The following is a 10,855-nucleotide window of genomic DNA, read 5'->3' as shown; positions in this document are numbered from 1 at the left end:
AAGTAGATAAGTCACATTAGTTGCCCTCCCCCCTCCTAACCATTTTTTTTTTCTACCAAAAAAAAAATATCTATATATATATACACATGCATGTCAAATTTTGTTCAAATATGATATTATTTACAATTAAATCCATAAACTTTTTTTTTTATGCATAATTTAGTAGTACAAAAATTTGAAATTTAAATATTTAATTGATAATATAGTTATTAATCTTTCATTTTCGTGAAATTTTGCAAGCATGGATGATATAGTAAAAAAATGAAATTTTATGGTGGATTTGTTAAAATTTACATCCAATAAAAAGATATAGGGAGTTTGTAGTCATTGCCTATAAATTAGTTTTTAGGCAAACTTTGTTCTTTGTAAATCAATAAAATAAACTTAAAAAGCTTGATTCTTACTATTTCAAGAATTATTTGTATACAATTGTTTTTTTTTTTTTTTTTTTAAAATTAAGAGAAGTTCATGTCTAATAGTAAAGCGTAATTTTACAAAACTATAAAAGAGATCCAGTGATCAAAATAAAAGAAGACCAGCATAATTTTTCCTTTTGTTTTGATGGACCCTGCAATAAGAATAAACCAAGCACTTTAATGAATGCATTTACAATAATTTTACAAGCAAGACCTTCAGGGCAATTCTATTAGATTTGCAACAAAATTATTCTAAAACTTTGTTCAGACCATGTTAAAGGCCAATTGGACCGTTCTTGTAATCGGCATTGCTTTATATGCAGACGTAAACCATTCACAATTTCACATTTACTGTAAAGAAGAAAAAAAAATGGACATCATCTTAGATGCTAAGGAAGTTTTTGTCAATCCAATGACATTATCTTGACAAACATGACCCATTTTCTAAACAAACACGCATAAAAAGAAAATGAAGTTTTGTATGTATTTAATTGACTTGCAGACCTAAACCATTCACAATTTCACCTTCTCAAAAAAAAAAAAAAAAAAAAAAAAAAAAAGGTAGTTGACTAAGATAGGATTAAATATTCACCATAGAATTCAACAACTTCTCCAATAATAATAATAAAAACAATGTTACAATCAATATGATTACCGATCTCGACACTTTTTGTTATTTAATTATGTATAAATACTGTCAATTAGTTTTGTGAAATCAATCATGAAATATATATTCTTATAAAGTAAATAATTAATTTTGTTCTCACATTAAAAAAATATTAATATAATTTCTTTTGTTCTATTTTAAAGGAAAAAAATATATACTTTATTCTTTTAAACGACAATAAAAACAATAATAATAATTTACTCTTTTTTTTTAGAATAATAATAATAATTTACTGGAACAAACTAGGCATCTTTTATAAATATTCAATTTTCAAGGATAAAAACGTAATTCAACAGCGTGTTACACTTTGTTTTGATGACACACGATCTTACTTGGGGCACCCTTTTTGAGAATTGGCACTAAACTATAAGGTTTAGCATTGAAATTAGTGGCCTATTAATTATTTATTTTGAAAATAACTTAGAGAAATTGTTTTGTTATGAACAAATTTCCTTATTTTATGTTTAATGGATCTCATCGACTGATCTTCTCTATTTTCAAACTCCTTTATAAATAAATAAATAAATCCTTTTATCAAAGTTAGCAAACCGCTAGCCTATCAAAAGACCTATTTTTGCAAAACTTTTAGTTCTAAATATTTACTTATAATTGATGCACAGCTCATAATCAAAAGTCAACTCGATGCACAAAAATTAGCTAACACTGGGTTCAGAGGATATTTTTCATTGCTCTCCAGCAAAAGCAAAAGAATTGATTTTTAAATTTTCAATACTGGAAGCACAATTTGACTAAGATATTGACAAGAAACGAAGTTACAAAGGTCACAATCCAAGGTTTTTACACGACACAAAGAAGGGCATAGCTAACAAGTAACAAATGCCTCATAGACAACAGAAATTTTATTTTTATTGTACACTGGAATATAATCATCACATTACATGATCCAGGTTTTTTTTTAGACAAACTGATCCAAGAATTCATCCACAGTGGTGTATTTCACCTCTGGATAAAGCTCTGAAGCCTCCACTCCAAAAGAAGCATTAATCTCAAAGCTTGTAGCACCTCCCTTCACAAAGACAGAGTGACTAAGGGATAGAAAGAAGTTTAAAGGGATGGGAGACTCTGCAGAAAAGCAAAGATAAGTATCAGATAGCTGGTTTGACTAATTAACCAAGAAGCTACAATTTGAATTAGCTGGTTTGACTAATAGTACAAAGAAATAAAGAAGATATTACAACTCCCCTAATTATCCAAATGAGGTAACAAGGTGTACCCTAATAAATTAGATCTATAAGCAGACATTATAAATCAACTGGTGAAATTGTTCTTGCTAACCTTGGATTTTCTTCAGAAGTTGATCCTCTAAAAGATAAGTCTTCTCGAGGGTCTTGCCAATCTTCTTTTCCCACAGGGAGACAATTTCGTTGAAGGACAAAATATTGGCAGGGGGTTTAAGATAAAGCACCTTGTTTAAGGTTCTTGGATCGTCTACTGCTTTTATGGTATAATTTGCAATATCTTCTTCCTTGACAAAAATTGCTGATAAGATGGAAAATAACAATTACTTTTGTCATCTTTAGCCATAGTAGTGGATCTATCATCTACAATAAATGAAGAAATTCTCGATAAAAAAAAAAAAAAATTTAAGAAAGATGATTGAATTTTATGCTAATACAATATACCTTTGGGGTTTCCATCTCCAATTATGACTACTTTGTCTCTAGGAGGAGCTGTGGCACCTGCATGTCCAAAGTTAGGCAAAAAGTACCCAGCAAAGCCATTAGACACAAGGTAGGTATATGGAATTTCTTCAGCCTCGATTGATCTCCGCACACTGGCCTTGACCCCGAAAAAATGTGCAGCTGGCTCAACCGCATGGACTCGATCCACATCAGTTCCAAACTCGGACGGGATGAACCTCTAAAACCCACCCACATTTCATTGAATATAAGTTTTTTCACCAGTTATTTAATTCATGAGTTACAAGCATATATACATATATGTGTGTGTCAAGAAGTATTTAGTAGGATGTGCCTTGCCTTGATATTGCCGGCTTCTTTGATAGCAGCAATAATCTTCACCTGATCAGCTATCTGTTTTGATCCAACTGCTGAGATCACTATATCAACTTGCTTGATTGCCTTCACCAAGCTCTCATGATGATAGATGTCTCCCTGTGAAAAAATTAGCATGACTTTCCAAGATCAATGTACTAAGCAGAGAATTCAACACGCGCAAGATGTGGAGAACTAGAGTTTGACATACATGGAGAAGTGTGACTCCAGAGCTCTTGAAGCTCTCAATGAGTTTGGACTTTTCAGGATTAGAAGCTGTGTTTTGTCTGACCAATGCAAAAGTGGGGTGCCCAGCTTTCGCACTTTCCTCCACTATGTATTTTCCAATGTATCCAGTCCCTCCAATTATCAAAATCTTGCTTTTTTGAGCCATTCAGAGATAATTTCAAATGAAATAGATTAATGGGGCAGAGAGTTGGACTATCTTAGGGGTAGTTCTCAGTTTCAGACAAAGGAAAGTAGAGTTCCTTATATACATAAACCGGAACTTCATTGGCCTCAAGGTACAATGATGCTTACCAACTCCCCCAATATATTGAAGGTTAGGTGAATGGCTCTTTGTTTGCCTTTTCACGTATTTTTTTTAGACATCCTCTCATTCCTTAGGTTTCCTTTGTTAATTTTAAGCATAAATGCATTTTTAGTTTTTATATTTTGATTCTATTTCTATTTTGATCTCTATTTTTTTATTTTACCACTTTCAGTTCCCAAAATAAAAAATAAATGTTATCGTTTTAGTCCCTACCGTCATCTCACTTTTTTATTTTGGAGACTAAAGATGGTAAAATAAAAAAGTAAAAACCAAAATAGAAATATGATCAAAATGTAAAGACCAAGAGTGCATTTACGCCTTAATTCTATTTTCCTTTATCTTTGTCCACAAATCAATTGCCATTCATATGGTTGTAGTATTTTTTTTTTTTTTTTCTCTTTCTCTACAATACAATATTTAAAATTAAAAAAAAAAATGTTTCCATAAAATTTGCATTTCTTTGCAAAGAAATACTGGTTAATATTACTTTCTTGGGGCAAAAATATCATTTTGGTTTCATTGTCACTTCAATTTCTACATTTCGGTAGTAATTAATTCGGTCACTGTCTTTTTTAACTTGCAGTTAATTTGGTCCCTACCTCATCTCACTAATGAAAAAGGTCTATGTGGCTAATGAATTGCATAATTGGCACTCTTGAAGCTTACATAGAAAATAAAATAATAATAAAATATTTTAATTTCTATTTGAAAACTCAAATTTGTGTGAATACACAAGAGCTTGTTTAGACCTCCAATTAAAAATTACGACTAGGTTGCTTTTACTCTAACTTCTCTAAGTGCGGAACAAGAGTAAATGAAGCACAATAAACTAATAACTACTCTAGTGCATAAACATGAACAACAAACAATAAAAGTAAAACACAAGAGTAAAGGAAGAGAGATGCAACCACAAGATAACACCAAGACGTGTTATCGAAAAGGAAACCAAAGAACTCGGTGAAAAACCTCTCCGCCACCCTCCAAGCGGTAAATCGATCCACTAGAGAATAAAGTTGGAGTATATGAATAACAAAAGACTCTCCAAGCCCAGTCTACCCAATGTACTTGAGCCCTCCAAGCTCTTGCTACCAACAGACTTCTCGGAGTCATGTCTTCTCTAGCTTTCTGGATCCCACAATATGCCCGATTGCATCTGCCAAACCTCACCAACTTCTTTTGGCAAATCCCCAAAACTTCCCAAGCTTCAAAACATTATTTACACTCTGAAAATGTATGGGTTGTGTTTGGATACAAATCTCCTCTCAAGGTATGACAATGGGAGAGGGAAGGAGAAGAGGTTATAATGATTTCTCACTAAGGAAAGGTAGCTCTCTCTCTAAAAGATGGGTTTGTTGTGTTGTAGAAAACCTATCTATGGTTTTCCTCTTTGAATGGCCTCTCATACTTTTGTAAGTAATAAGGTTATATATAATATGGGTGAAGGATAAGAAAGTCACACTTAAAAATCCTCCAAGCATAATGTTTTGCAAGTATTTCGCGGGAATTTGGCGGGAAGGCCTTACTCGCGAGACACTCGCAAAATTGACAACCTGGTATGACTCTTTAACTTCCAGCATGTGCTTCTCACATGGCTATTTCGCGGGTAAGCTTCTAGTGAGACACTCGCGAAATCCACTGATTCTTCATTTTATGCTCAATTCTTCACCAACTTAATACTAAACCCAATACAATAAAATCCCACAAAAATATAAGGAAATAAATAATGCAAATACAACACTTTTTGTCATGGAATAAGCAAACACTAATGTTATGAGAAAAATCATAACTTAACACTATTTAAAAATTTCACATCAACATTTGATTTGGAAAAAAAAACATTATTTTTTTAATTTCTCAATTTTAAAATAGAAAAAAAAAATTGTAGGAACATTCCCAGCATTTTCTCCTTAACCAAACACAAAAATCAAATTTGGCATAGACACAAAAATCAACCTAGCTTAAAAATCTAAGGTGAAAATACACTTTTGGTCATACATTTTGGGCAAATTTCCATTTTGGTCCCTACTTTTTTGAAGCACATTATTTAGTTCTTGAAAATCGAAATCTGTAACTGTTTTAGTCCTTACTGTCATCTCAGTAACGAAAATTGCAGACTTGGCACGTGGAGTGCACATGTGTCACTTTAGACTCTAACAATGCTAATAAAAATAATAATAAATTTTTTTATTTGGTAACAATTTTAACTAAATAAAATAAAATGAATTAAAAAGAAAAAAAAATCGCATTTCATGAACACAAGAACGCAAATGATGAACTCAGGAACACATAAAATTCAACCACAAAAATCAAATTTAGACCAGAAAATTCACAATAACTAAATTTCGAAGTGGCAGCCTTTACTCACCCACCAGATCCATCACTTGATAAACGGACACATCTCCTAGACCCATACCCACCAGAGCCACCACGTGATCCTGTGGATCTATTAAGCACAAGTGTACAACAACCATTGCCATTAAAATTGGTTTTATGGGTTTGTGTTTTTTGCATATGGAAATGAAAAAAAAAAGAAAAAGGAACACAATGGCCCATCTTCTTCTTGTTCTTGGAGTTACCCACTTGGTCTCTCCTTCTTTGATATGTGAGGGTGTGAATGTTTGAGTTGTTTAATGGTCCAAAATATGTTTGAGATATGATTGAAATTTGATTGTAGGGTTTGGTATTGATGGATCTTGGAGTGATGGATCTGGGTTTGGTGGTGGTGCTAGACGATTTTGGTGGTGGTAATTCGGGCTCGATGGTGGTGGATCTGGGTTATTGTGGTGCTGAAGCTAATGCATGTGACACTATTTGGTTACCAAGAAATTTCAAGTAAAAAAGAAAATTGAGAAAATAAAAAATGAAGATCTGTTTGGTTACTAAGAAATTGCAAGAAAGTAAAAAAGAAAATTGAGAAAATAATGAAGGTCTGTTTGGTTACCAAGAAATAGCAAGAAAGTGAAAAAGAAAATTGAAAATATAAAAAGATTGGTAAATTTTTTTTTTGGAACATGTTTGATTGCCAAGAAAGTTCAATACAAGTTGATAAAGTTACTACAAATGAAAGTAGTTTTTTTATTTATTTTTTCAATTTTAAATTAAAGTTGATAAATTAATTTATCTGTTTTTATTTTTTATGGAAAACTTCTTTTTAGAGACCAAATTAATTGCAAGTTAAAAATTATATGGATAACCTTTTTTTTTTTAAGAAACAATTATATTGACAATTGCTAACAAAAATGTAAGAACTAAATTAACTGGAACCCAAAATATGGGGACAAAAATATCATATTTTTTTTCTTTTAATTGCACACACACACATGTGCCTCGTATTTTAGTTATTAATTATTATCACAGTGACTTCAGACTTCTACTTCATTTGTTTTTAACTTTGGAACAACCCAATAGTCTACTTTAATCCACAAAGACATCAGTAAGGAACATGGATATCTTTCCTGTCCAGGTTCAAGTTCCTGAATTTATTCAAGTTTCTTAACTTGGTACAGTTTGAAGATTGAAGCGAAACCCTGGATGCATGGTTTCTTGCTTTGACATTTTTACATAATTGTTTAAGCATAATATCAAAATGGATTTATAATATAATTTTGTAGAATAGGGTCACATCTAATAACGATTGTTAGAATAATGTGACCCAACATAATATATATGATGCCTTTATTATTAACAAATAAATATTCAATCTCTTGTGAAATTATGCAATACTTTAATGATGTAAGATATTGATATATTGAAATAGGTCTACTTGATTTAGTAGACTAAGATTATGAATGCATTCATTGTAGTCCTTGACTTGACTATATCCATCATGATGTAGCCTATTCTGATAGGTACATTGTTGGGCCATGATGGAAAGAAGGTGCAAGTTAAAATCGCTCAGACTATGGAAGACAATAAGGGCTAGTCTTTCGATGGTTAGTGCATAATAATCTCAGAAGTCCTTCTATAATGAGATTCATGCATGTTGAGTGTTGGCTTTAATAAATCTATTGTGTCATTACCAGTAACTTGAACTCCTATTAAAGGTGTTGTCATTATAGTAGTTCTGGATATGAACGATAGATGAATCCATGTATTAGCATGGAGTTACAAAAGTAATAACACATTAATGAACTTCTTCATTAATGGATCTAATTAATAAAGTTGTTTGTTAACAAATGTAACAAATCTGTTACATGAAGTGTTATTACGATAGAAAGGATTTTATGGTTGGTCATGTCCTTTCTGAATATTATAAATATTGTTAAGGCCACACTTGCAAGGGGGTGTGAAAAGAGAAAATAAAGCTCTTGTTAATCCTGACCAGCTGGGAAAAGCATCTTGCTTGCTTGTGAGATCCTTGAATAACATAATCTAGTATGTATATTTTTCACATCTTATTATTGAATTCTATTACATATGCACATAATATAATTGTTAATCGATAGATGTATTATATGTGTTTCTCTCGAATTATTACTTTTTAAGTATAATTCCAACAACGATAAGATTTTTAAAACGTTCTAACATAGGTGCTGACCTCCAGCCATTTCAAAAAAAAATTAATTTTTTTTTTTTAGAATCTCAAAGTAGAGTTTCATAATCAGATTGAACATACAATACAATCTATGATCGTATCTATCCTCACCTTAAATTGTATTAGCGTTGGACATGGCAAGCTATTGGCTGCGGTATGGTATTATATTTAAAGACAGCCACAAGCCATGTTTGGGTGGGGTAGACCTAATTAATTTGAGACCCGAACCTCGATTTGCACACAGTACCCAAATTGTTACCCAACATGAATAGTGGTTTAATAGGTTGGCAATAAATTTTTTTTTTTTTTTAAATACAATATAGAAATTCTATTTTATATATGTGTGTGAAACTCCCTCCTAGAGACTTAAATCCTGGCCCTTGCCTCTCACCCTCCACAAACACTTCTACTTGTGGAATGACCATCATGCCAAGAGTACGCGATGGTACAATAATCTATTCAAAACAACTTGAATAGTGGTTTTGAGTCTTTGATGTGATCCACACCTCCACAGTTTATAACTCATCATGTGGCGAGTTGTCGCAAAAGTTTTGAAATAAGTTGTGGTATTAGCATTACTCTTTCAAGTTTCCCATTTTTCATATCTATCTATACTACTATCACACTCCGAACCCAACTATAAAAATAGGCATGTGACAATAGCCGCATGCTTATAAAGTAAGTACCCTACAAGTGTGCAAGACCTTCTTTACAACTAAAATTTATCCAAAAAAATTACATCAAATAAATCCAAAATTCCTTAACAATTTCTTTACTAATAGATCTCCAATAATTCAAAAGGAACAAAATCCAAACCTCATATACATAATGCCAATTTGCTAATAGATATAAGACTATTACAAGACCATCTAATTCCAAAATCACTACCCTTCTTTCCCTGCTCACAACACAACCGCAAAATTCCCAAAACTTGTTATTCTTCACAATCTAAAACTGGAGGGGAAAAGGAAGTGAGTTAACAACTCAATAAGTAACCAAAGTCCTAATAAGTTCTATCAAGCAAATAGATCTGAAAAATAATAAGTTGTACTTAAATCGAATATTTTAATCTTACAAATATATCACAGATAGATTAGAAAATACTCAATTTGCCATATATCAAAAGTTGTAATTTATAATATGTTCCAAAAACACATAAGCAATTTCAAGGACTCAAATAGTTCAAATACTCAAACATAATTCATATTCTTAACAATATTTTATGACTATGGTCACACTATATCCCCATGACTAGGGATCAGATTCAGATGAAACTAGTTCCGTGTTAATGCATATCCCCCATTAGCTAGGTCCAGAAACACGATAGGCTCGTGATGTCCCAGATAGAACTAGTCTCGGTACTAATGAATAACCCCTATTAGGGGTATCAACGTCAAAAAAAAAGTCAGATTGTTCAAAATCATATATATAGTTCAAACAAAAATATATCTCATTCAAATACATATATAAAATCATATATATGTAGTAATCAAATAAATTCATGAAGATTCTTTATTCTTTACCTTAAATCAATGTAGCTAACAATTGAAATAAAATTATAACCATTGTAGAACAATATTCAGTAGCTAAAATACAGTAATATAAGCAAAAATAAAATCAATTAGGAGAAAGGTTACTTACTTCAATCCAATGCCTATTCAATATCCTAGCAATTTCCCAAGACCACTCCAATGTAAACCCCTTAGCAAACCAAATAAAGAATTTACTCCAAACAAGTTTGTAACTAAGATCCTTGGACCACAAGTCTCAATGCCATCCAACACCATGGAGACACAAAGCAAAGATGCTACACACGTGAAAGACTAAGTCCTTAGAAGAAATCTTCAAAAAATTAGTTTTGACTTAATCTTTTATTTATCAACAAGGATTGGTTTCTCAGATAGGAAAAAAAGGAGAAAGAGAGAAGGGGGGTGGACGGCTTCTTCTCTTCTAGAAATCCTTAGCCGTAAGATGCAAAAGAACAAATAAATTCTTAGGTTGGCTAGGGTTTACACATTACAACTAGGTATAAATATTACTAACCCCAATATCAGAATTATAAAGTTACCCCTAAAAAAAAGTAAATCTCCTTTAAAAAAAAAAAAAAATTTTGGAAACGGCAACCTAGTTCTTTCGACGTTTCTCAAAGCTTATATATTTCCACTTTAGAATTGAAAAGTCAAAACGCGTGGGAACGTCGGTTACTTGTATGGACACTGCCGGTCAAGGAACGAAAGTTCGTGTAAAGACTAAGTATGGGTTTGGATACAATGGTTAGTTGCGGCGCGTTTTAGGCTGTGCGTTTTCTCCCTTTTTTTTTTTTTTTTTTTTTGGCCTGTATTTTTGACTTTGGGGGACAAATTAGTTGCGGCGCGTTTTAGGCTGTGCGTTTTCTCCCTTTTTTTTTTTTTTTTTTTTTGGCCTGTATTTTTGACTTTGGGGGACAAAATTCACTGTGCATGTACTGTGCGTGCACTGTTCATGCACTGTTCATGCAATATTTAATATTAAAAGTGGGTCCCACAACACTATTCACACATTTAAAAATTATTTTGCTACAGTGTTATTAGCAACAATCAGTTTTTAGTAACTTTCAGCAACAATAAGTGCTATCCAAACAGGCCCTAAATAAATTTCGTATAAAGACTAAATAGGGGTTTTTACTTTTAT

The 10,855-nt window shown here is 32.0% G+C and overlaps 1 protein-coding gene across 1 annotated transcript; it reads right to left on the bottom strand.

Annotated features, from left to right (window-relative positions):
* Positions 1-1,736: 1,736 nt before the first annotated feature.
* Positions 1,737-3,585, bottom strand: LOC111990900 (phenylcoumaran benzylic ether reductase Betv6). Its single transcript, XM_024022666.2, has 5 exons — positions 3,310-3,585; positions 3,084-3,218; positions 2,727-2,964; positions 2,380-2,583; positions 1,737-2,166 (listed from the first exon to the last, which is right to left on the bottom strand). The coding sequence occupies exons 1-5, from the start codon at positions 3,490-3,492 to the stop codon at positions 2,000-2,002; spliced, it is 927 nt and encodes a 308-aa protein (XP_023878434.2). The 5' UTR covers positions 3,493-3,585; the 3' UTR covers positions 1,737-1,999.
* Positions 3,586-10,855: the final 7,270 nt, after the last annotated feature.

The sequence above is a fragment of the Quercus suber genome, unplaced genomic scaffold, assembly GCF_002906115.3.
Source record: "Quercus suber isolate HL8 unplaced genomic scaffold, Cork oak 2.0 scaffold_686, whole genome shotgun sequence".
In the NCBI taxonomy this organism is placed as follows: domain Eukaryota; kingdom Viridiplantae; phylum Streptophyta; class Magnoliopsida; order Fagales; family Fagaceae; genus Quercus; species Quercus suber.
The sequence above is the reverse complement of the archived record's forward strand: the minus strand, read 5'-3'. Positions and strand labels throughout refer to the sequence as shown.